At 48.2% G+C, this 26387-nt stretch overlaps 1 protein-coding gene across 3 annotated transcripts in view; it reads right to left on the reverse strand.

Moving 5' to 3' along the window:
- Positions 1-772: 772 nt before the first annotated feature.
- The window catches only part of USP24 (ubiquitin specific peptidase 24), a 141259-nt gene continuing 115644 nt past the window's right edge, over positions 773-26387 (reverse strand). For 2 of the 3 annotated variants that reach the window (XM_045477530.1, XM_045477531.1), the window contains exons 56-68: positions 23445-23541; positions 20709-20825; positions 19658-19750; positions 17535-17637; positions 15858-15979; positions 14833-14946; positions 12881-12946; positions 10129-10195; positions 9052-9130; positions 6951-7026; positions 6247-6333; positions 5789-5899; positions 773-3522 (exon numbers count right to left, since the gene is read on the reverse strand). In XM_045477530.1, coding sequence (XP_045333486.1) covers positions 3460-3522; positions 5789-5899; positions 6247-6333; positions 6951-7026; positions 9052-9130; positions 10129-10195; positions 12881-12946; positions 14833-14946; positions 15858-15979; positions 17535-17637; positions 19658-19750; positions 20709-20825; positions 23445-23541 — 1195 coding nt within the window. In that variant the 3' untranslated portion in view covers positions 773-3459. The other variant, XM_045477532.1, reaches the window with a different exon arrangement.

Here is a 26387-nt window from a genome sequence, read left to right on the forward strand (position 1 = left end):
CAGCCTCTGTGAGGTTGCGGAGGGCCGCGGTCTTAAGCGAGGCCTACCTCTAAGCAGCCCATATCATAGATGATAGGGGAATCTGCCTGCAAAACAAAAATCCTCCCAGAGTGCATTTTCTGACCATTGCGCATCACGGAAGGTGTTTAACTACTGCCGGATGCAAACAGCCTGCGTGCTGGGGAGGAATGGTCTCTGCCCACAGGCACCTCGCCCTGCTATGCAGAGATGGACCTCCCCTCCCTCGCCCAAGGGGGCGCGGGGCCAGGGGTGGGTTCGGTAGATCTCCACGCTGTGGCCACTCCAGGACCGAGGGAAGGGAGCACCTTGGGTCTTGCGTAGGCTGACACTGCGTGTGGGGAGTGGGTGTGTGCCCACGGAAGAGCCAAGTGTGGAGCAGCGAACATCCCAGGGGAGGGGGGCCATGTGCACACGCACAGGACATCAGGAGTGAGACGGAGACCCCTGGGGCCTAGCGAGAAGCCCACCTGGACCAGGGACGTGATTTATGCTGGGACCGCTTGGCAGGCCTAAAAGCTACAGGGGAGACGTCCGTAGGCCATCAGCCTGAGTTTGGCAAATGAACCCTAAAATGATCAGGCTATCCAGAGGAGAGAACCACACAAGGCTCAGAAGACCCGTCACCTCTCATCGTTAAAGGGGGGGGCCTTATTCACGTCATCAGTGCAAAATTCCAAGAGCAACCCCAGGCCACAGGCCCAGGGCACCCCTCCCCGCACCGTGCAGAAAAAGGTCGGCGAGACTCCAACTCTACATTTTTGAAAAATTTATTTTATACCCTTAGAAGCTAAGAACTCTGCCACTCATGATCCAAATTTAGGATTACGATTCTTCCCTAGTTTACCTACTTCCTTTTGAAATTTTATAAACAAGATTTTGTACACAAGAGGTAGCAGAGGAAAATTCCAGTCTGCTTGTTCCAAGCTCAGAAGGTAACTGCACACACCTCAATGTTAGCAGGGAGGGTGGGGCAAGATAGGGTGAGTCCGAGGACACGATGCCCTAGGTCCTACAATTGCTTCTAGTGCCAGTGACCGTGTGAGCGCTCCAGGAGAAGTCATGGGCAAGATACCTGCTGGGCTGCTCGTTGGTTTTCCTTCCCAGACGCCTCTACGGGGCAGAGCGGGCACCCTCCGGAGGGCCTCACGAAGGGAGCTTCTTGAGAACACACAGCATTGAGTTAGTTGTGCAATTCCTATTCGATGTGCAGACCATTGTGAAAGATTTATAAAAACATCTTCGTCCAAAAAATTGGCAGTAAAAATGACAACTCTTCCAAGGTAAGCCTGTCGTAATTGTCACTTTGTTGTCCATTAAAAAAAAAAAGTCATCAGCAGGTTTGCAGACTGCAGCCGTTGGAAATCAAGTGGTTCCCGGCAAAGAGGAAGTGATGTCCACTGCAGCGATGACACAAACAAACTTAACCAGCGCGTATGACACACAACAGTGACGGGCGATCCTGATGAAGCCTTACGGTGAGGACAGCAGGTCCTGGGGGTGGCGGGGGGTGTTGTTTCCATAGGAAATAAGGGACTAGAAGTGGCAATTTCACTCCTGAATTTGGGCTCCTGAGAGTGCGGTTGCCAGCGATGATATCCCAACACAGATCATCACCGGCGTTTCAAGGTCATGTCCTACGCAATCGTTGTGTGAGGATGGGGGCGGAGAGAAGGTTGAGGGTGGGGTAGGGAAAACAGTAGGACAGGGAAGTATTCGTGTTCTCAGAATGGATTTTAAAACCTCACGTCTGAATTCCCAAGGACGGCAGAACCATAGACAATTTGCCAACTGCTTCTGACCAATTCTCCGAGGGCGCAGTTCTGCTCTTAAAGGCGGCCTCCCTCTGCACAGTGTCCTTGACAATGGCCGCCACTGGCCTGCGGCGGGCTGTAGACACGGGTACCGGCTGCGGCCGGCTGCACAGTCACCTCAGCGCTCAGTAGTGACGGGGCCGGGTGCCGAGGTGCACAGCAGTGAAGAGCTGTCCTGTCACGTGTCCACACAACTGGAAAGCCACCAAAAAGGCACTTTGGGGCTGGCCACGCCTCTTTGACTTGGCAAATCTAACCGACAGGGGCAACCTGGCACTTCCTAAGCTTCCCTAGTTCTGTGCGCGGTGAGTTGAAAACAAGGCAGAGCACATAACTAAAGGTAAAATGTGACTCAAAATACAAAATGCACAAAATATATGAAGTACGTTGGCATATCCCTTCTCCCCTCTGGGATCCAGATCTGAAAGGAGTGAATGGTGCTAGAACTGGGAAATACCGACGAAGTGGCCAGTTGTTCAATTACTTCATGCTTATTTCTGGGAAAGTAAATCTTGTCCCGATCTTTTCAGTGTTTGCTAGTCATGTTGCAGAGAAACAAGGTCTCAAATTCCTTCTCCCCGTTCAAATTACTACAACTCACAGAGCAGTGTTTCTCAAATATTTAACTTCATATACAACCAGTGCCAAAGGGTCTCGATAATTATGTTTTAAGCAAAAGCAAATGATTGCAGATCACATGATTTAAGACTACAGTTTATTCAATATGTCTCCAAGCATTAGAAAGGTGATTTTAGGAAGTCAAACTCCGTAAGGTTATAATTTAAAGTGCTTTTTATTTTGCTGTTTTCAAAATTTGGGGAAAAATGCCACAAGTTCCTTAGTGATTGATATCAAAGAATGAACCCTGTACTTCTGAAGAACACTTTTTTTTTTTTTTAATTGCTCTTTTCAACCTGAATCATATCAGAAAAATACCTTAAAGAGCATAATAAATTTCCCAATTTTTGATCCTGGTAACATTTCATCACGGTCCAACTTCATGCCTAGGCCTCTGATCCTGACCCGTCTGAGATTCTATACAAACAGGGAGACATATTAAATACAAAGGTCTGTGTAAACGGAGTTCTTCAACTACTATTTTACAATGGAAAGGAATTTTATTACCTATCTTTACATCATTTTAAATTGGATATTCCTATTCAATGTTACTGCAAGATTAAAAATTTGCCCCCGCCTATCTAAAGGCAGCTTGCTTTTTTTTTTTTTTTTAAATATAAAATCCAAAGGAACTTCTGTTGTAGCATCAAAGAGAAAGCAACGGCTTTACCCTCATTCACTCTTGTATGTTTGTGAAACGAAAAAGTCTGCCAGCGGCTTTATTTCCTAGAATTTCCACAGAACTGTGAATCCACATTTGGACTGTGCCCCGGGACAGGTGATCCGGAGGAAGGCCTCCTCCCACTGCCAAACAGCTCCTGAACCTTCTCCAGGGGCCAAGAGTGCCTTCTTTAAAAACACACGCTCCTCTGGGATCACGGCAGGCTCTCCTAGTCCGAGCTTCGGGCTCTTCTAAAGGGCTCAAGGGTGAGAACTGGATTTTGAGAGGGCGCTGAACACCCAGTGCTGGAGCTGTGACTCCTCACCGCACGCTGGGCATGCTGTTCCTCTAGGGGTCGACATCATCCAGGTCGCTTCTCAACTCGCCAATCATCATGGGTGACTCTGAACCCTTTGAAAAAGAGAAGGAGGTTAAGTTCATGCACGGTCAAGTTAGAGAAAAGCTTCTCAACACCGAGGGACTTATTCGTGTTCGGTAATGTCCGCATTCAACAGCTCCACGTTTGATCAAAGGGAAATAAAAACCTAACTGTAACACCCTGTGTTTGACAGTTCCTGATTGTGCAAAACTCTCATTTCTATGCTCTTGTGTGGTCACTGAGCCCTCGGGTCACCATGTTCCTATACAACAATGCAGGCCGCGCTCGGGAAAGCCGCGTGAACCGCTGCGTCCCCAGCACTGTGTCGCACTGCCTGCCGAAGACCAGGAAGCTTCTGGCTCACCCCTGAATTCCGTTTCTGTCACCAGCCGTGCGGCCTTCAGCCGATATGCGAACAAAGTTCTGAATGTCTGTCGTGTGTTGGGGCTGATGTGGGTGGGGGTTGGGTGGGGAACGGGCAGGCAGTCTCTGCAAAGTGACACATAAGCCGAGTGGGAGTTAGGCGTGAGTGGGGGAAGCCCCACGCAAAAGGAAAGAGGGTATCTGATCAACTCCGAGAAGGCCATCAGCATCCAGAACTCAGAACATGAGGGGAGAGAGGTAGGCAGGGGCCAAACCCAGCAGGCCTGTGCTGAGGATTCTGGCTTTTATCCTAACAGCAATGGAGACCCATTGAGGGAAGGAAGAGTGATGCAGGGGCATCCTCAGAGACCAAGGACACTCCAGTCCTTATGAGGATGGAAGAGACGCACGGGAGATGTTTAAGAGGGCAACCTGGCAGAATCGGTGAACGGACTGCAGCGTGCGAAGGAATGTCCAGAAAGACACCTGTCACACAGGGCGCTGTTTCTAATAAGGACACCAAGGAAGGCCAGCCCTCGCTGGGGTGGGCGGAGGCATCAGGCATGTTGGCCGTGAGAGGTCTTTGAGGGAAGGAGCTGGATGGCCCCGGCTGGCACCCAGGAGAATCACAGCCGTGGAGACGGAGAGAGAACAGGTGGAGGGGTTGGAGGAAAGCCAGGAGGGTGAGGCACCGTGGAGGCCCCAGGAGAGACTGTCCAGAGGCGAGGAGCGGCCGGCAAGGTCCCATGCTTCTGTGTGCTCCACTACGACCAGGCCTGACACGTGGAGGCCATCTGTCACCCCTGCCTAGTGGTGAGCCAGCCACTAGGCAGGGGGTCAGCCTGGAAGAGGTCCCAGGAGGAGCAAGAGAGAAGAACTGTAAGTTCTGACAATTCTTGGAGAAGTCTGACTGTGCAAACGGGGGAAGAGGGAAGAGGAAGAGAGGGGAGAGAGTCGTTTTTGAAGAACAGGAGAGAACAGGGTGTGTCAAAACACTGCTGGAAGGGACGTGCGGAGAGGGAGAGGTTCCAGGTGGGCGAGGGTGCGGGTACACGCGTGCGGGGACACATGCTCCTGGGGCCTGTGAGCCTGGCAGCCGCGAGACCTCTCGTCCCACAGCTTTGATCTTCTCTGCAAACAGAGTAGGTGACGAGGGCAACTGCTGGGTCACACCACATCACCGTGCTGGGCATCCGTGTCCCTTCTGTGAAGTCAGGGTAACAGGGACCTCAAGAGGCTGCTGTGAGAACTTGAAAGGTTAGAAAACAATGGCACACACAACATCAACAGGATTCGTTTAATGAGCCCTCTGTGCCAAGCACTGTGGCGGGACCACGGAGGAGACCGCCCTGGCGCAAGGTGATACAGGCCGAGGGAAGACGCGACGCTCGGCAGGACATTCATGGCTGCTTCATCGGTGAGCGCCCCAGCAATGTTTCATTCCTTTTTCTACCAGAGCGACCCGTATCGAAAGTGTCCTTTTTTTTCTTTTTCTTTTTTTTTTAATAAGCTTAAAATTATTCTTTGACTCCCCTGACAAGTAGGTGTTTCGATGGCCCTTCCTTTCAAGGGTCCGTGTCTCTGGGGAGGCTGGTGAAAGCGACAGGCGGAGGAGGGGGGGGACGTGGAACTTGTGGCAAGCCGGCAGTGCTGTGAGCCAGCTGGAACGAAGGCGTCTGCGGCCCGGCTGTACGAGGACCATCTTGGAGGTGGTCACCCGGGCCAGCGCGCACTGAGCCCCGAGCCCTGCGGTCCCCTCCCTGCTGCTGCTGTTCTGCCTTGTGAGCGCAGTGCCGGTGAGGCCCCTCCCCCCGAGACAGCATCGCTAGAGGGCGGAGCTGGGGTCTCCTTTGGTCTTGATTATGGAAATTCTTTCTGGAAAGCTTCAGAGCGGGCGCGGTGCCCCTTCCCCTGGGCCGCGGGCCACAGCCGTACCTGTTGTAAATGCCTCTCCCCGTTCTCGTTTGCGGGACTGCTCTCCGAGCCGTTACTGCTCCCGGACTGCTCTTTCTCATTCAGCAGAGCTGTGGCATACGCCAGGGTGTCCTGTGAGAGATGTGAACACGAGAGGAGGGAGTCAGGGTGTGCGGGGCCACCAGAAAGACTCCCTGTCGCTTGACCCCCAGGGGCTGGCTTCACGGCAGCAGCCAGGGCACCCCCCCCACCCCTGCGGCCCCCACCGCTTTTCCTCTGGCACAGAATTTGCCGGCCACACGACAAGCTGTCTCTTCACAGAAACTCCCTTCTTCGGTCCTTTCTCATGCGCCACCCACACCTCTCGTCGCTCCGAGGCTGTGGCACACGCTAAACGCACTACGATGCTTAGTGTGAAACACACTACAAATCCTACCTGTGGGATTTCAAGCCACACAAAACCAAAAGAGAGGCCTCACCTGAGCTGAAATCGTTCGCTGGAAGGTTTTTCCAGTTGATGTTTCATTAGAGACGTTACTCTGTGGAGTCCAGTAATGTTCTGACATCTGAGACGGAAAGTCAAAGATGCCATCAGAGACAAGCCCACGGGAGTCCACAATTTCCACCATTAGATATCTGAATATAAAAAGCATTAACACAGCACACAGACCCACCCAGGTCTAACACACCAGGAGATGCTTTCTTGGAGGGGTTCACGTCCCCTCGCAAGACCTCAGTGAGATCCTACATCTTACGTAATCACCTGCTCTCTTACCTATACAGTTAAGATGCTGTGTTAAGACGCAAACTTAATGTGTCATGATAGGTACCAGCTGTACCGAAAAAAGTTTGAAGTCTGACCAAACGTTGAGGCCAGTCTCCAAATGAAGAGGTTTTCTTGGTAAGAAGTGCTCTTGGGGCACCTGGGGGGCTCAGTCGGTTGAGCGTCCGACTTCGGCTCAGGTCGTGATCTTACGGTCCATGAGTTCGAGCCCCGTGTCGGGCTCTGTGCAGATAGCTCAGAGCCTGGAGCCTATTTCAGCTTCTGTGTCTCCCTCTCTCTCTCTGCCCCTCCCTTCCTCACGCTCTCTGTCTCTCTCAAAAATAAACAAACAAACAAACAAAAAAGATGTGCTCTTACTGATTCCTATGTGATAGCCAGAAAAGTTCAAAATGCAATTACCTTCTTCTGTAGCCATTGTACAGCCCAACTCCAGTGGTGGGAATTCTCCTTGAAGTATTCCTTAGCAGCAGGACACCTGGTGATTGGGGAATTCTATCAGCCAAATGCTTTCCTTGCAAATATACTTGTTTCATCCCCTTTGATTTTGATACACAAATGCTACTTTTGCTAAAGTTCAGTTGTCTTTCTAGAGTTTTTTACTTGCTTTTGGTTCAGATACATTCATATGTTTAAACTTCAAAAGGCAAAAGAAGGTAAACGTGTAGCGAAAGGTCTCTGACCTACGACCAGTTCATCCACTCAGTCCTATTACAATTCAAAGACGGAAACTCAAAAATAAACAAGAAAACCCCACAACACACTGTACAGCTAACTATAGAAATGATTCTTGAAAGAATCAAAGCCAGTCTTTACACTTTTGTGATGCGAGTCATAATTCCCAGAAAACCAATTTTAAAGTATGGTCTGGAGCCCCCCTCTCTCTGCAGTTTTCTTTGTCCACTTAGAAAGCTGCCCCTCAGAGTCAAAGGCAGCACTGACGGGGATTCTGTGTGTGTGCAATGCAGGTTCCAGGAGGGACAGGGAGGCACAGATGAAGACACTGCTATTTGGACTACGTACCCGCATCAGACATACCATGAGGCCCCAACACTACCTGGAAATGCCACTTAGGCAAGTACTTCTCATGTCATGCCGCCCGTATCGAGCCTGGTTAACGAACCCACAACCGTGGCAGGATGATGTCCATCATGTCCACAATGCTATGTCACTGGGAAAATGCACGTTCACCCATTCTTTCACCAGAGCTCTCATTTAATTTGTGCAGGACACTCAAATGCAGCAAGAGTAAGGCCAAGAGATTTCTTATTCTTATTTGGGTACAAATCCAAGGATGACAATACCCATGCTGAAGAATCGGTAAAAATCTGGGGCAAGATAAATGGAGACCCAGTGGCGTGGTATAACGTGCTCTGTAGCCTCGGGTCGCCACGCAGCCACCCTGGCTTTTTGTTTGCCCACGTCCTACCCAGGGGAGCCGAAGCAGCAAACCACGACGGTTCCTTCCAACACCAACAACCTTGGTTTTCCGAGTGCCTGTCAACCGCCAAGTGGACAAAACGTGGTAGAGCCACACCGGGGAGTATTCTGGGCCTTGAAAACGGAAGGGGATTCTGGCACAGGCTACAACATGGATGAACCTTGAGCACATCACGCGAGGTGAACTCAGCCAGTCAAGACAGGACAAACACTGCGGGATTCCACTTACATAAGGCACCTAGAGGAGTCAGGTTCGTGGAGAGAGAAAGTAGAAGGGGGGCTGCTGGGGGAAGAGGGGAAGGGAGAATGGGGAGTCACTGTTTAGTCGGTACGGAGTTTCAGTTTGGGAAGCTGACAAAGTTCTGGAGACGGGTGGAGGCAATGGCTGAGCAGCAATGCAAACGCACTTAACGCCGTGGACTTGTACACTGACGGGTGGCTGAAATGGTAACTTTTGTGTTGTGTGTGTTTTACCACAATTAAGCAAAGGAGAAGAGAACCGTTCCGTGAAGCCCATCGCCTGTGCTCGAGCCCTCGCTCTGATCGCAGGCACGCCGCTTAAACCGCCCACCATGCGGGACTAGCGGTATCCAGCCGCGCGGAGCGGCTGCGAAGATTAAATGAGAATAGGGCAAGGCACTCAGCACAGGGCCTGGGATCCTAAGCGGAGGCAGCTACAACACTGTTCTGTCTCTGGAGAGACTGGATGGAAAGCGGGGATCCAGCGCCTGACAGAGGTGGTAGTGGTGTTACTTGACCTGAAGCCATCTCAAGCCCGAGTGCACGAACTCTGGTTAAGGTCCCCGAATCCGCCTTGATTCCTGCCTTGCCTGCACGAGCCCTGCCGGTTCAGCCTTCGGTCTTGGATTCCGCAAGATCTGCTGCTCTTCGGACATTCCCTTCACCTCTCCTCGAGATCACGTGAGCCGGTTTCTGAACCACCCCAGCAAGCACGCCCTGACTCAGGCTCTCTAGGAACTCCAGCGAGGCAGATTTTTTTCCTGGCCATACGGCTTGTAACTGAACACACCGTCTCCTCCCTGCGTTTTGAGTTGATACTTACTTTTGAGCAAGAGTCACGAGGAATTTGACACACTGGTAGCAGCGACTGCTGTCCACGTGATTACTGTGGTGCATCAGAGCTGAGTGGAGAGAACAGGAAATTGTGACAAGAAAGCAGGGCACTGCAGGCGGGTCCCGGTAACACTACTCTCTTGTTCTGAACACTTACAGCCAGCTGGTCTGATCAGCAGACAGGGGACGGACTATCAGCATGGGGACGCGGATTCCACAGGACTCCCCACATGCTGATGGGCAGAAACACTGAATAGCATTCAAGAAACCTATGTGGCGGTGGAGGTGTGACTTTTAGGAGAGCCAAAAGGAACTAAAACTTCTACTGATTATTCAACAGACCTCCGAGCTTTTCTACCCGCCATGCTACTGACAGAAGACTGGTTACAACACTTCCAGTTTGATAAATGGAAATTTGGGTATTCGTTCAGTTCAACACATACTTCCTGCTCTGCACTTTGGGGATGTAGAAGTAAATACTACTTGGTCCCTGCCCTTGAGGAGCGCACGGTCTGGAAGTTCCAGGGAGCCTGGGTGCCGCTCAGTGGCCTTGAATGTCACGGCTTTTTAGCTTGCATTTCTTTTCTGGAATAAGAGGTCTTAAATCTCTTGCTACAGAGCAAAATCTAAAATGACTCCGATTAATTGGAAATACGGGTGGGTGGTGGATGTTGAAGAGGACTATTTTTAACCACACTTTCTAAGAAACAGCTCATTAAAGCCACTTTAGCCTTCTGACGAAAAATTTACAAGTAGATAAAAGAAATCTGGGTGCATTCATACCACAGGTAAAAACAAAACAACAATCCTATCTCATGAGCATGACAATGTCCTTTTCCCTCCCCAGTGGCTGCAGAGCAGAATGAAAGACTTCTGACATCAGAAAGCAGCCTTTCACTGTCGAAAAAAGTCACAGCATCGCTGACTCTTATCTGCCCCAGGAACGGGACCCCAAGGTCCCCCTCGGGGAAGAGCCCCAGGTCAGACCTGTCAGGGAGGAGGCCGGCCATAACAGGCCATCTGCCCATCTGCTACAGACGTTTCTCAGGAAGGCCAGGCTACTCACCTAATAATCCATTTTCTGTCTCAAACACAAATTTGACTCGCTCCACCTGTATGGGATCTTCAATGACCTGTGACAGGAAGGAGACAAAGGCCCGTGAATGAAAGAAGGGACTTGTGCGATGGCACGCACTGGTGCCTTTTAAAAATAATTCTGTTCAAGAGGTTTAGTTCCTCACTTAACAAAACCCAATGCAAACAACGTGTCACTGACATGTATCTCAACAGTATCTCAAATTTTACTTTATTTGTTTATTTAAAGTACAACCTAGTCCCCAACATGGGGCTCAACCTCTTGAGACCTCAAGATCGAGTCACATGCTCTACTGAATGAGTCAGCCAGGCGCCCCTTAAATTTTAAACTAAAGATGAAAAACTTCAGGAAGAGTTGCAGATCCATTCACTTCCTGTCTATGTGTTCTTACCAACTATATCCACAGCTGTCAATAGTAACCTAGCGGGCTCTAAGGACATGTATTGCCCAATCCCAAGGATAAGACGTTTAGGGTCTAAACTGTCTGTCAAAACCACGTGAAAGTTTTGCTACAATACAGTCTCTCCACGCTGCATGGAGGTTTATGCCAAGCCGCAAAGGGCTGGATCTGTGTCCTGCTTGTGGCTGTCCTTCTTGTGCCTGGCGTTGAACTATGCACAGGGCAGTAGGCCAAGTGGTTTGCTGCTGAACAGACCAACAATACACTGTCCTTCTCCTGAGGGGCAACAATCTTCTGCGTTTTGTAAAAGTGCTAGGACTAAAAAGGAGGTAAAGGACCAGAGAGATAGGCTTTTTATAACTGGTATCCATGGTGTCTTTCCTTATTCAGAAATGTTTACTGAATGCCCACCCTGTGCCAAGGCCTAAGCTAAGTCTCAGGAACCTACCGGAAACCCGGACTCTGCATCTGCTTAGCGAGCCCTGGGCTAGGCGCTTGCGGGCCCACAACCAGTCGTCAAGGTCTACTGATTGCCTCTCCCACCAAACACGTCGAGACCTGTTCCTTGCTGCCTCTACCCTGTCTCTCTGCCATTCGGACCTTGTTATTTCACACTCAGGTTACTGCCACACATGCCCGTGTGGTTTTCCAATTCCAACCCTGCTTCCTTCTTCGGTCAGTCCTTCAAAACAAGTGCCAGGGGAACCTTTCTAAGACCTAAGTTAGGTCCCATCACTCCCCTGTTAAAGCCTTCCCGTGGCGCCCAACAGTGATGGCAGGGGTTGCAAAGTGAAATGTCTACACAGGCCAGGACAGCAGGAAATGAACCAAGTGGGCTAGGAATGACAAGGAGCAGTGAGGACAGAGGGGCACTGGACAGCATGTGCCTCAGCTGAGCGGGGCAAGCTGCTAACTGCTCTGGGTGACTGGGGCATCCAGGAAATGGGGCCAGTGTGTCACATGACCTGGTTTGTCAAGACAGGCCAGAACCCAGAAATGACAAAACAAAACAACTCTGGGTCAAATACAATAGGCATATAGGCAGAACCCGGCTACCAGTGTGCAACCACAGGCCTACAGGAAAAAAAGCCCACATGCGTTGGTACCCGGAGCCTTTCACAATTTGGTCTGGGCTTTGTTCCCCAAGCCCTACTCCATTCCCTCTCCTCCTGCTGACGCCACTTCCTTACGGGCCCTGCAAATGAGCTGGTGGAGAGCATGGGCCCTGGGGCCGGTCGCCTGTCTCAGATCCTGACTCTGTCCCTTCCATTCAAGGGTGGCCTTGGGCAAATCCCTCCACGTCGCTGAGGTGCAGTTTCTACCAATAATGGACTTCACTGCTTACAGCTGAGTTCTCCCCTGCCTCTCCTCCGTATCCAGAATTGGAATGCATCCTACGGTGGATTACATTCCCGTTTCGTGGCTTGTAAGCAGGAATTTTAGTAGCATGTGGGCAATCAGCGGGGTCTTAGATGTGAATGAACTGTAGAGCAGCAATTTACGTGACGATTATCCTGAGGTCTGAAGGAGACGGCATCTGTGCTCGGCACAGTCCCCCGGCCACCACTTCCTTGCTCTCTGCACTGTCACTGCCTATACTTGGCGGGCTCCCTCGCTCCACTGTGAGTTCCCACGAAGTAGTTTCCTTACCACTAGCCTCCCAGTCAGTAATGACAGAAACATGACTGCGGTAAAGAGGACCCACTAAGTGCGGGCCAAGCGAGTACAAGACGATACAAGGACACGAACTTTCTGTTTGCAAACACAAGCTGACTAGAACAAGCTATTTTCTTTTTTTTAATTTTAGAAAGAGAGTGTGAGTGGAGGAAGGAGGGAGAGGAGGGAGGCAGGGAGGGAGAGAGGGAGGGAGAGAGGAGCAGGGGGAGAGAGAGAGAGAGAGAGAGAATCTTTAAAAAAATTTTTTTCTTTAACGTTTATTTATTTTTGAGAGAGACAGAGAGAGAGCGTGAGCAGGGGAGGGGCAGAGAGAGAGGGAGACACAGGATCCGAAGCAGGCTGCAGGCTCTGAGCTGTCAGCACAGAGCCCGACGTGGGGCTCGAACTCGCGGACCGTGAGATCACGACCTGAGCTGAAGTCAGATGCCCAACTGACTGAGCCACCCAGGCGCCCTGAGAGACAGAGTATCTTAGGCAGATTCCACACTCAGCACAGAGCCTGACATGGGGCTCGATCTCACAACCGCTGAGACCACGACCTGAGCTGAAATCAAGAGTTGGACGGACAACCGATGGAGCCACCCAAGCGCCCTGACCGGTAACCCTAGTGAACAGCACAGGAGAATCAGAACGTTTTTCACTTACCAGTATCTCATGGAGGAGCTGGAACGTGTTCTTCAACTCATGGGGTGGAGCCGTTTCTAGTTGGTTCTGAAAAATTTTTTAGAAGCACAAAAATTCCAGTGAGTCTTCAGTGGAAAGCTCATCAGAGTGGCAAAAGCAACAGGGCTGGACTCCAGTTCTAAACCCACCACTGTCGGCTCGACCCTGGGCCAGCTGTCCTCTCTGGGCTAAGCCTGGGACTAAAGCAGTCTCTACGGACTGTAACACTGCGAGACTAGGATACCGCAGTACGCAATTAGGAAGGACAGAGGAAGAAAGGCAGAGAGGAAAAGAGAATTTTAAGCAAACAGGCCCAAATTTCTGTTTCTATTTCATTCACACATAACCTGCTCTGTTTTCCAGAACATACGCTCTGGGGTAAGGATGCTATGAGTGATATATGTGAGAAAGGTCAGCTTACGGAATAGAAAACTCGCCAAGGCACACTAGGTGAAGGGATCACGGTTCGTAAAACTCACGCTCCGCTGGGAGCCTTACCGGCCTCACGCATGTGGACCGTGGGGAAGGACACTGCGTTACAACACTGCCCTTCAAGGTGCCAGGTCCGGTACTGAGGGGGCATTCGTGTGTCACACTCTGTTAAGTCATACTTCCCTCCCACTTAACAGAGGAGGAAACTGCCGGAGGCCGTATAATTAGTAAAGGGTAAGAGGAACTCAATCACCTCTGACACAGGTCTTCACAGAAAAGGCTCAGGGCAAACACATTTTAGGAACAGTCTGAACACATAATCCACTGCTCACCTGCCACTTCTTAACCCTACAGGTGTCACTATTACAAATCCTGGTGCAAATAAGAAGGTAAGAAGGGGTGGCCGAGATTCTGTGAGCAGAAACCAATATATATGGTAACGATTCACAAAAAGAGGCCTGAAAGGACACAGCGAAGGGGACAGGACTGATCCCTGAGGTAGGATGGAGAGGGGACACGGTTGCTTGGTGGACTTTGGCCTTATCTACATGTCTTAATTTTTCACAAAGAAAACGCAGGCGTGCATTATCCGTATAATTAAAAAAATTCAAGATTAAAAACTTAGAAAAATATGTGCTGGCTTCAAGGTTTTTCTAGTAATTCCCAGAAAGGCAGTACGCACTATGGCTGAGAGCACAGCCCTGGAGCCAGACTGCCGACGTTCAGATTCCCACTTTGCCACTTACTAGCTACGGGACACCGGGCAAGTTACTTACTCTGTGCCTCAGTTTCCTCAACTGTAAAATGGTAACAGTTGTAGTATTTACATCATAGGACCACTTGAGAGTTCCATGTGTAAATGGCTGGAACAGCACGTGGTGCCCAGTTAAGTGCAACGTCTGGAAGAGTCCAGTACTGATCAGAGCTTCCTAATGAGTTACGTCACTTCTTCAGGAGGTAAGAAAAACCTACTTTTGATTTTTAAAATGTTGCCTGGTGAAAAGGACCTGGAATTGGAAACCCATCTTACATAGTAACGGTCACCACTGCATATGATTAACTATGAAGTACATTCTAAGTACTTAACAACTGAGCCCAAGGCAAACGTGCATCGCCAGGAAGGGAATGGCTAAGCAAACGATGGTAGACGAGAGGATGAAAGGGCCTCGAAGGTAACTTCATAACGTGGGAAAATACTTATAACGTCAGGTGAAAAAAGGACACAAAGTCGTAAAGACGGTAAAATTCCAATTACGGTAAAATACACGCACAGAAAATAAAAGGAAAACCTAAGAGGAGGTTCGTGGTGATTATCAGTGAATGGAAAGACTCTGGGTTCTTTTTAGTCTTTAGTTTTTAAAAAGGGGCCTACAGTATGTTTCTGATTAGAAACAGCAACTAAGTCGCTGAAAGAGGCATCTTTCCTGGGAGCAAAGGCGCCCTTCCCTACAGTCTCGGCGGCAGGCCCCCAGCCCGCGCCGGCTCTCTCGCGGAGACCCTACCTTAATGAAGTGCAGCATGGTGAAGGAGAAGTGCTCGTTACAGAAGCAGCAGTACACGACCATCTCGATGAGCGCCAGGAGCGAGCCCGTCAGCTCTCGCAAAGCAAACATCACCTGGCGGGAGGGTAGGAAAGGAGGAAACTTTCTCAGGGCGGGGTTAATTGTCGATATGTTGTTTCTGACTTATAGACATACTCAGGGTCAAGCTCTTCAACATCACCTCACAACAGGCTTTCTTAACTGCCAGAGGCCTCAGTCGGTCTGGAAAAAAAATCTGTGCAAATGTGCACACCTTCTTTCCCCAGGGGAGTCGCGTTCATCGGATATTCGAAGATAAATGCCCCAAATGCACCACCACCGCCAGCACTAAATTAAGAGAGTCGCTGACAGATCCCTAAAGTAAACAATGTTAAGCTAAAGAAACCAAAAGATACAGAGTACAGCACTGTTGACGTGATTAAGCCACCAGTATGATACACGGCTCACAGATTTATACATGTAAATCAAGTTTCGGAAGAGGGTCTGGCAGATTAAATTCTTAGCAGTAGGCAGCCCTGGGCGGAAGGGGAAGGACGCCAGCTGCAGGTCGGCCACACGGCGTGTGACACGATGAAGGGCTGGGAGCAGCCCACTCCCACACTCCTGAGATTTACCAAAAGCGTGTGCTCCAGAGCCGTATGTAGTCTCCCACACAGAAGACTGGGAACAAAACCTTTAGATAATAAACTGAGTAGCTGATGGCGTCGTTCACTTCCTCCTGAGACCCGGGCGGGGCAGGGGGGAAATTAGCTGGGCTGGACCCGGAGGTCCAGTCCTCGCTTGCAGAGAGGACTGATAAAAATTTTCTTCAGCGGATCATTTCTTTCTGACATATACCCAGGAAGAAAAATTGATTTGAAAGAATCTTTTCTTCTCTTAACAATACTCTCCTTCGTCAGAGCGACATGCAAAATATCACAAAGAGCATGCTTCCGCAAAGAGAAAATAATGAAAAAGAAAATGGTTCCAGAAGATCAAGAACTTACCTCTAACAGGTAAGGCTTCCCCTCAGACAAGAACAGCAAGGCTTCTACTTCCTCATGGAGGGGCAGCAGAGGGCTGGAGGGGGCGATGCTAATAGGTGGCCGTTGTTTAAATACACCAGGAGCTTTAGGGGACCAAAAAAAGCAAACCCATCTCACTTGATGTTATCTTACAAGGCAGACAATCCACAAGGTGAAGCGATGCTCTTGAGATTCATATACGCAACTGCTCAGTACTTACAGCCTGTTCCCTCACAGTCTGGTGGGGAAGCCGGGCATGCAGACAGGACAAAATGTTTACCTACTTCTCACAGCGTGTGCCTAAGTTGTCAGAGCGACTACTTACATCTCCAGACTCCTAGTGACCCCACCCAAGACAATCTTTCAACGAAGTAAAATGTAAATGGTATACGAAACAAAATGCTCAAATGCGCTCTGAAGGGACACTGGACGAGACGTTAGTTGCTCAAACAAGCGCCCTCTAATAATGGCCAACACCATCGATGCTAAGCAGAATCACCCCACATGGAAGGGGCGAGTTGCCCCACGTGCTAGAAAACAAGGACTCACACTCTGACTTTCTTTTACAAACCTGTCTGAGCTCACAGATTAGGCAGCCTTGTCTTTTTAGGTGTACGAGTCAGAGTAAAGGAAACAAACTACCCCACAACCATCTGAGTGCTCCCCAGTGGTCCTCCGGAGTCAGGAAGCATTTCCAGATCAGAGTGATGCCCGGGACTTCTATCAGATCTTCCTGGTCAGATGACAGGGACGCCTACTACACCTGCTGGTGATCAGAGGCTTGCGCTCACATACCCACCCCTGTGCCACTTCCCAGCTGAGGCCTGTGTAAGCTCCGAGGCCTGCCCGTGCTCTGGTTCCCCGTCTGTGGAAGGGGACTATCCCTCACAGGTTTGCTGAGGGGATTTCACACATACAGAGCACACAGCACACAGAAAACACTGAATACTTTCCAGCTGCCCTCTTGTATTACTATTGTCACTGCTGTTGGTGCTGTCCTGACAAGGCCCGGGCACAGTATAAAAACGTGGTGCACACACAGCTTAGGATACTGGATTAAGCACAGAGGCGACTTGTGTCTCAGCTGCGCTAAATGAGGACAGACTAGTGGTTCTGGGGGACAAAGCGGGAAAGGTACCAACTATTGCCTCTTATATCCAAACACATGTCCACGACATAATTCTCGTCTGAATCGTCTTCAGTTTTACAAAGTACTTTAACATTTTATCTCATTAATCCTCGTTATACCTGGGGAGTTATGCTTTTAATATTTCCATTTTGTATCTAGGATCAGAAAGGTCAAGTTCACACAGCTAGGAGACTGCAACCCACACTTGGCTATTTTCCCCACTAGATCAGCTGGGCCAATTATAGTAATGAATGTAATGAACGAACTCTGAATTAGCCTCTAATCCTACAGTATTTTTAAAAAATATTTGTATACCCCTCCCCACCAAATAAATGACTTTCTCTTGTGACAAACTAATAAGGTGAAATTTAACATGCATTAAAACAAAAAATATAAGTGTTCCTCAAATATCAAATAGCCAAACGAGAATAATATTCATTTAATTGCTAACATTATTAGTCTCTGTGCATTACTGACAAATTCACTCTGCCTTCTTTCTTCTGCTGTATCAAGGATATATTAAAGCTCACCAACGTTCCTTTGGGAAGAGACATCTGAATGCAAAACAAGTAACGCCACTATATTGTGAAGATTCCCAAATTCTCGTGCTTGTGCTGAACTCCACCGACGTATCTGTCGACAGTGAAAACAGACTGAGCGTCACTGTGTGGGTTAGAAGTACCATGAAAAAGAAGGGAAAGGACAGGCTGGTTCATGATGTTTTGAACCACAAGTCTTTCTCCGTGTCTGACGGAAGAAGTCAAAGCATAAAAAAAGTCATGGGTTTTAAGCCAGCCTGTATTTCTTTTTCCTGTAGACATATTGTGCTCTGAAACAGTTCCATTTACGTCGTGAAGTCAGGTATTGCATGCTTCTCGAGTGCTGGGTAATTCTCCTACACCTGAGTTTGATGGGGAAAACCCGGGAGGCTGGAGAGCCGGAGCCATGGCCCTCCTGTGCCATTCACCGCGCTTGCTGGACGGGGGCAAGTTCTCTGCCCTAACGGCACCTGGCCTCTTTGTGGAACAGCAGAGACAACATACCCGTCCGCTTCGTGGTTGTGAGGGTCACATGAAACACTAAAAGCGAAAATGTTTTCCTGGAGGGGCTGGGGGTGGGGGGATGGGCTAAATGGGTAAGGGGCCTGAAGGAAGACCCTGGGATGAGCACTGGGTGTTATACGTGAGGGATGAGGCACTGGAATCTACCCCTGAAATCATTATTGCACTATATGCTAATGCACTTGGATGGAGATTAAAAAAAAAAAAAAAAAAATACAGAAATGAAAACCAGAAAAAAAAAAAAGAAAACGTTTTCAATATTATATGTGCTCCATAGAAGCAAAACAATACGAATTCTGTGACACTATTAATTAAGTTAAATCTTATTTAAATCACAGTCAGTATCAATTAATCGTCAGGGTCAGTGGAGTCTGAGAGGATGCAGCGCGAAGTAAAAGAAGCCACTGTAAATTTCAACATGGTATCAGCCCACGGAACACGCTGTGGAGGCAGCACTCATTTTTGATACTGGAGAGAGCAACTGGCGGCACAACAGGCGGCCGAGAGGAGGCCTGGCCCGCAGGTCTGTGTCCTCTCACAGAGAAAGGAACGCGCTCCTACGTGATGCGTTACACAGCAGGGAAAGCAGAGCTGGGTCTGAATCTCTGCTCCACAACGCTGTAGCTCTGTGGCCTGACATGACTCGCTGACGTTCTCTGAGCTTTGACTCTCGCTTGAGAATGGGGCGGGGAGGGGAGCTATAGTGTGTAAAGTAACTAGTGTGCCTGGCACGTAATAAACATTCCGTAACTAGCGTTCATCGTGAGTGCACATTCACATGTTTCACAGTTAAGTCTATCAAACAGAAGAAATACAATAATGGGAGAAACACAGCAATATAGAGACTCCACACAGAAGAGTCCTCTTTTTTTTTTTTAATTTTTTTTTTAATATTTATTCATTTTTGAGAGACAGAGTGTGAGTGGGGGAGGAACAGAGAGCGAGACACAGAATCCAAAGCAGGCTCCAGGCTCCGAGCTGTCAGCACGGAGCCCGACGCGGGGCTTGATCTCACGGACCGAGAGCTCATGACCTGAGCCAGAGTCGGACGGACACTCAGGTGTCGACTGAGCTACCCAGGTGCCCCAGGAGAGTCCTCTTTTGCTGTAACTAGCCTGACTTATCGCAACTTCCCTTTCATTGTCCGTGAGCATTATACCCACAGCATCACTCAGTGCATCACTGTTCAACTTCCTGTTTGAACTCTGCCCTTGTGACTAGCACCCCACTTACAACCTCCACCAGAATGGCCTTGCTCACAGTCCCAGGTGGCAAGTGGAGGTCCCAATGCCACTGTTTCTTAAAGGCTTTTGAAACCCCCGGGCAGAGCCCATCTTTCCTCCTAGGACACTTTTTGACGGATATTCTAGTTAGTCATCTCCATGAGTTATTATCAGACTAATTATCTATGAGGAGACTATTATCTTTGAGGAGGCCGTAAAAACAAGTGAACTCCGAAGAATTTTAAGGGCTTCACAGTGCTAGTATCTGGACGCTTATGAAATGAAAAATATATTCATCACCTACAAAGAGAGACAACGTGGTGACAAAACCATGGCCATCGCACTGGGCCACAAAGTAGACGGCGTTACCTGATTGTTTTGCCGGTTGGCCCCGAGGAGAAAGCTGGTCATGTGTCGCAGAGCTGAGTGCCTCAGAAGAAGATCCCCAGCCCGAATACCTTGCTGTCACAAGATATCAAGAATGACAAGTTAGACATCTCTCCAGATAAAAATCTGTATTAAAAACACAGTTAAACGAGAAGTTTTAAGGGGTCAGTAAGGTTTTTGTTTTTTGTTTTTAACATTTACTTATTTTTGAGAGAGAGAGCATGAGCAGGGGAGGCGCAAAGAGAGACAGAGACACAGAATCCGAAGCAGGCTCCAGGCTCCGAGCTGTCAGCACAGAGCCCGACGCGGGTCTCGAACTCACGAACCGTGAGATCAAGAGCTGAGCCGAGGTCGGACGCTTAACCGACTGAGCCACCCAGGCGCCCCAGGGGTAAGTTTTTAAATGCCATGATTTACATACAGAAAATATGGTTAAAAATGTAATTTAAAAACCTCCTGAGTTTCAACAACTTCACGTTGCTTCACAATGGCTGCCAGACATACGAGGAGGCACTAGTTTTCTTTTCTTTTTTTTTTTTTTTTAATTTTTTTTTTCAACCTTTATTTATTTTTGGGACAGAGAGAGACAGAGCATGAACGGGGGAGGGGCAGAGAGAGAGGGAGACACAGAATCGGAAACAGGCTCCAGGCTCTGAGCCATCAGCCCAGAGCCTGACGCGGGGCTCGAACTCCCGGACCGCAAGATCGTGACCTGGCTGAAGTCGGACGCTTAACCGACTTCGCCACCCAGGCGCCCCTTCTTTTTTTTTTTTTTTTTTTTTTTAAATTTTTGAGGAGGCACTAGTTTTCAAGCAGACCCCCTGCTATCAACAAGTAACTGTATCTACCTGTATCAGAATTCTGGCAAGTAACAGAATCCACAAATAAAGGTTTTTAAGAAGCAACGCTCATAAAACCCTACATTTACATCCAATATTGACCCGTTTAAATTTTTCCCATGTATAAAAAGTTCCTTGAGACTAAAAATCTGCTATATAAGGAAAAGATATTAGAAGAAAAAAAAATCACTTACCTTTTGTACAAAAGTGTTGAATAGGAAAAAGTACTGAGCACAGTTTTTACAGTTTTCTGGGACATCCTTATCCAACAGAGCAAGTAGGACCTCCAGTAACTGATGAAGGCTTTTTAACTGGTTGAGGAAAGACGAAATCACGAAATCACGTAAAGAAAAAGAATAGAAGACAGACGTTTGTAATGGAATTAATCTGAAGTAAATCACCGCAAGAACAAAAGGAAGTCTCATTGATACAATCCAGTCTCAGATTCAGATGGATTTATGCTTTGGAGAGCAAAAACGGATCATCACTTTTATCCTCCAGGGAAAGACGGGTGCTGTAGAAACAATTAGGAGGAAAGCCTAGTCTTGTTTTCTCGATTGAAGATTCAAGGGCAGGACTCATTGGCCTAATGGTCACATTTTTTGCAGAGCCAATTTCTCTCTGTCTCTTAAAAGAAAAGTGGGGAGGGGAGGTTTAAGAGGAAACATTTCTGAATCCCTCCCTCCACTATGCTACGTCTTCACATAATCACAGATGCAAAGAATAAAAAACACAGACACAGGCATAGGGGCCAGAAATCAAGCCAATGGAGCAAATGGAGAGCAACAGCCTGACAGAATGACAACGGTAATATCAACTCAACTGTGAACTTACTTGAGAGCCCGCGGACGCCTCATGGAAAGCTTTGAAAAACATTTTATTTGTTTAGAAACCATTTTGGTAATCACATTGCTTCTTCTTTCCCTCCCACCCCAACTGGTTTTGGACAAGTCCCTAGAAATCCATCTGTGACTGGAGAATTAAGACCAGCTCACTACTCCTGTTAGCTCCTCTCCCCTCAAGATGGTGTTCACAGGCTTCTGAAATATTCCCACCCATCCTGTCACACTCGTCATAAATACAGTAAAACCTACCATTGATATAGCACTTCGTTTTCAAAGTACTTTACAATATAAGGTGGGTGGCCAGAGGCACCATTTCCGTTATGGGGCGGGGGGGGGGGGGGAATACGCATAAAATACATCAGCTGGGTGTCAAACAGAATTCACTGAGGCAATGGCTTCCGTGCTTACGTCCTCCACCACTCCCTTCCCTTTCTACCACCTGTAGTCCTGCCTCTAGAGGTTGGTGGACTACTTACTACGCCATAGCCTGACCCCATCTGGAGGGACACTGCACTAATTTTGCGTTTATCCTCTGTTTGGGTTGGTACACGGGAGGAAGGAGGACAGCGAGAAGGCCCTTACATTAAGTATCGTAGAAGAGCTCCGTGAGGGTATTTCAGAGCAATGGTATTCGAACTGTCCTAAGCGGCTCCCAATGACTGATGTTACATACTCTGCATCCAGGTAAGGTGAGGTCTGAAAAATGTTCCTGCTGTTTAAGCTGACTGAAAACCAGTGCCTTGGAGTAAACCTTAGCTTCCTTGGAATTCCTGGAATTGAGCCATGGTCTTCTTCTAGGTCTTCCCTAAAGGGCCTATTTGACCTCCTTGTTCACTCCGGGCTGAGCAAAGCTCCTTAGGTTGTCTGGTCTAACGGTGAACTTCGGGTCAGGCAATGTTGAAGGAGCTAAGTACTGTAACTGGATTAGCATCTTTCTTCAAGGACTTGGGGGGCACCTGGGTGGCTCAGTCGTTTAAGTGTCTGACTTCAGCTCAGGTCATGATCTCGTGGTTTGTGGGTTCGAGCCCCACATCGGGCTCCGAGCTGACACTGTAGAGCCTGTTTGGGATTCTCTCTCTCTCTCTCTCTCTCTCTGTCTCTCTGCCCCTTCCCCACTTGCACTCTCTCTCTCAAAATAAATAAACTCAAAAAAAATTTTTTTAAATAAAAACAATAAAAACAAAAGGACTTGCTCAAGGTGGAACAGCAAAGCCAACGTCTGAATCTGAAGCAGCAACTCCTAGAATTTGCATTTAGTTCATTGAGACACATTGCCTCCAGCCAATGTCTATAAGGAGCCAATCAGATCTGAAAACAACATTTTTCAAAGTTTTCCATGTGGTGTCAGCTGTTTGAAACAGCAAACTTGGGAAGAAGTGCTATATTTGCTAGGACTTAATAACAGATTGAATAATAATCAGACTTACAGTATATGTCGTTTATTTCCCTAAGACTTAAAACTTAGGGGGATATCTGAAATTTGAGGACAGTCATAAATACCACGGTTTAGTTTAGCACGTGTGGAACTGTGAACCAGAAAATATGTTGCAGAAACAGAATCAGGAAGAAGAAATCCAGAAGAATAGGAGCAAAGATTAGGAGTAATGGAGACCAATGAAGAAACCATCTTGGCTGCTGCTCCTTCCTAGACGGACGGCACTATTTGGTTTGGCCGCCAACCGCAGGTTTGGATCATGGAAACAGCTTGTTAGGAAAGAGACAAAGCCAAGTGCGGCTGAAAATGTCTGTGGGTCTAGACTAGAGTCTCAAGACTCAGGTTAGTCTCAGTTCAGTGAAACTGAACAGAGTCTTGAGCGAAGACTCTGAAAAAGGAGTGCTCTAGAGAGAAAAGCCTGAAGCAGACCAGAGCAGACCCAAATTCCTAGCCTATCCTGACTTCTGGGGTACGAGGGGGCAAGGACAGTGTGCCTTCTACCCTGGCATTTATCAGAAAGGCAGACTGCGGGAGGTGCATTCTCTAAGGCAGAATTACCAGACTCCAACCCTGGGCTCTCTTGTTACGTGCAATTTAAGACACTTGGTAGAAACAGAATGTAGATGTAACGTTTAAGAAATGAGACCGACCTTATCCTGATAAAACAAGGCACTGTCTAGGGTTTTCTCCAGAACGGTGGCCACGGCAACTCGTACTTCTCGCACACTGCACTCCAGCAAGAAAATCCTAAAACACACAGAGAAAAGGTGCGTGCTGAGAAGGCAGAAGGAACTTCTGTAACTTAACCTTCCCAACACCCGGCCCACCTACTGTCCGAGAAACAAAATCCCTCCAAGCTCTCGGGTCAAGGCTCCTGAGAGCTTTGGGACACTGTCTCAGGCCACTGTGCAGGGGGAAGGCGGCCAAACAGGAAAACCAGACCCCTGGGCGCTGAAAGTAGATTTTCCCCCTTCTTCCCCCCTTCTCCTGAAATGAGTATTTGTATAAATGTAACAGCATAACGAGATAAATGGACATAAAGAGATACGAAAGCGAAGGACCTAAAATTTTATAAATTCTGTTGGCTAAGGGGTTCTCCCAGGGGCATCCCTTGAATTTCTCAGAGTAACGTAATAAAGTTCACAGTCAAGACCGCCCCTCCTCCTCCACCCGTATGTCAGGATTTCTATCTCTTTCCTTTCCTCTCTTCTCCCCAAGCCTTATTACCCAACCCCTAAACACGCGGGGGTGCTTCCCTCCTTTCTCCCTCCGTGATGGGGATGGAGGTGATGACCGCAGCAGTCAAGGTCTGTTACATGCCTTGCCGTCTCAGCACTCTTGGTGGCACGGTCAGCTACTGCACCGTGCCCCGCAAGTGCACAACCTAATTCAATCCTTTACACGCGTGGAATGGTGGTACGGCGGCCTCAGAGGCAGGGGTGCTGCTCTCGGGGTTGAGGGGGGTGGGAATGCCCTGACAGTGTGCTTCCCCAGCCACGCTTTGTGTTCTGGTTCATACACGCACTCCCGTGTGACAACTCATTCTGTAATCAGCAAAGTGAAAACCCGTCTATCTTTTCTAACATTTCTTTTTATTTTTTAACATTTATTTATTTTTTTGAGAAGAGACAGACAGAGCATGAGCGGGGGAGGAGAGAAAAAGGGAGACACAGAATCTGAAACAGGCTCCAGGCTCTGAGCGGTCAGCACAGAGCCCGACGCAGGCTCGAACTCACGGACCGTGAGATCATGACCTGAGCTGAAGTCGGATGCTCAACGGACTGAGCCACCCAGGCGCCCCGTCTTTTCTAATATTTCTTAACAGAAAGTTCACATTATTCCACATGAGAGGTTTAAATACAGCCGAATGTTGATGACCACGTCCTCCAGGTGCCAGCAGAACGCTGCTCTGGTCCCTGTTTGCGTGCAGCACTGGTATTTCCTTCCTCCCCTTTCAGGGGTATATGGAGAGCCTGCCTTCTTTTCCCCAGAGAGAGATCAGAGCGGAGCTCTCTGTGGTCACTCTGCTGCTTATTCCCCGTAACTGCTAGCTGCCCAGGAGCTACCTAATGTGCAGCAGACTGAAAAGGCTGTGTTCCAAATGCACTAAGACTTTAAGTGGCAGCCACAAGAAAGTTAGAGATAACAAGTGTGCTTATAATGTTCAGCTCTAGAAGCTTTGTCAGATTCGGGTATAATTCTTCTGGAAAGCCTGTCTCCAGGGGTCACTCCACATTTCCTATCGTAGACACCAGGAGGCCCTATGAGAATGCAGACGAATCCAGAATGTGGGGACGTCTATAGGGCAAATGGCCAGTGTGCCCCTCAAAAAGATGACATGACAAAAAAGGAGGTGGTGGGGGAAAAAGAACAATTATAGATTAAAAGAGTCTTAACAGATGTATAAACTAAATGCAGCGTGTGGAGCTTGTGTGGATGCTGATTTGTATAAACTCAGTGGAAGAGTAAACCTTTTTGAGATGCCTGTGGAAATCTGAATATGGACTGGATTTAGGAGGATATAAAAGAAGTTATTTTTGAGGGCGCCTGGGTGGCTCAGTTGGTTAAGCATCAGATTTTGGCTCAGGTCATGATCTCACGGTCCTTGAGTTCGAGCCTCGCGTTGGGTTCTGTGCCGACAGCTCGGAGCCTGGACTCTGTTTCGGATTCTGTGTCTCCCTCTCTCTCTGCCCCTCCCCTGCTCGTGCTCTGTCTCTCTCTGTCTCTCAATAATAAATAAGTGTTTAAAAAAAAAAGTATTTTTGTTTAGTGTGATAATGGTAAAGTGCTTATTTTTTTTTTTTAAAAAAACTACCTTTTAGAGACACATGCTGAAAAATTTATAATGAAATTATATGATGTCTGAGACTGACTTTAAAATACTTGTGGGAAAAAAGGAGGCCTGTGAGTGAGTGGTGGGCACCGGGGGGTGGGCAACAGGATGGGCAACGAGATGGGCAAAGTGCTGGGAACCAGGCCCGGGAAGTGGCACAGGACAGGGCTCTCATTGTGGCTACTTTCTGTATGTTTAAGTGCTTCCACAACAAAACCTGTTTAGAAGATGTAAAATATTCTTCGTTTAGTAGTTTTAATTTAGATCAATTTTTAATAGAGCTCAATTTTCTAGCAATGTTTACCACAGCTTCAGATTTTTACAATTATAGTGACATTTGACCATTGCCTAAAAAACAAAGCACAGCACTGAGAAGCTCTGATCTAAGAGACGGCAGCCCTTCACACACACTCGGACAGTTATTTTACTTATAACAGTGGCAACCTAGGTTATCTTAAGAATTCTAAAGAAGTAATTACAAAATTACAAAATGTAAATTCAGCAACCGACAGTGACAAATTGACAGCGATAAAGAGACAAAAATATAATAAACTCTCTCAGGAAGAATTCAGATTAGGTAATTCATTGGGCTTCTTGACCGTGAGGAACACTAACAAACCACACATCCTCCCAGAGGAGTCACCAAGTTCCTCCGGAGATATTTCAAAGCAAGCCTGGTTGGATATAAGGGAATCAACTAAATATTTGCAATGTTCCTTCCAAATATGTGATGATTCTAGGATATTCAGCTTCTTACTAT

The sequence above is a fragment of the Leopardus geoffroyi genome, chromosome C1, assembly GCF_018350155.1.
Source record: "Leopardus geoffroyi isolate Oge1 chromosome C1, O.geoffroyi_Oge1_pat1.0, whole genome shotgun sequence".
NCBI lineage: Eukaryota > Metazoa > Chordata > Mammalia > Carnivora > Felidae > Leopardus > Leopardus geoffroyi.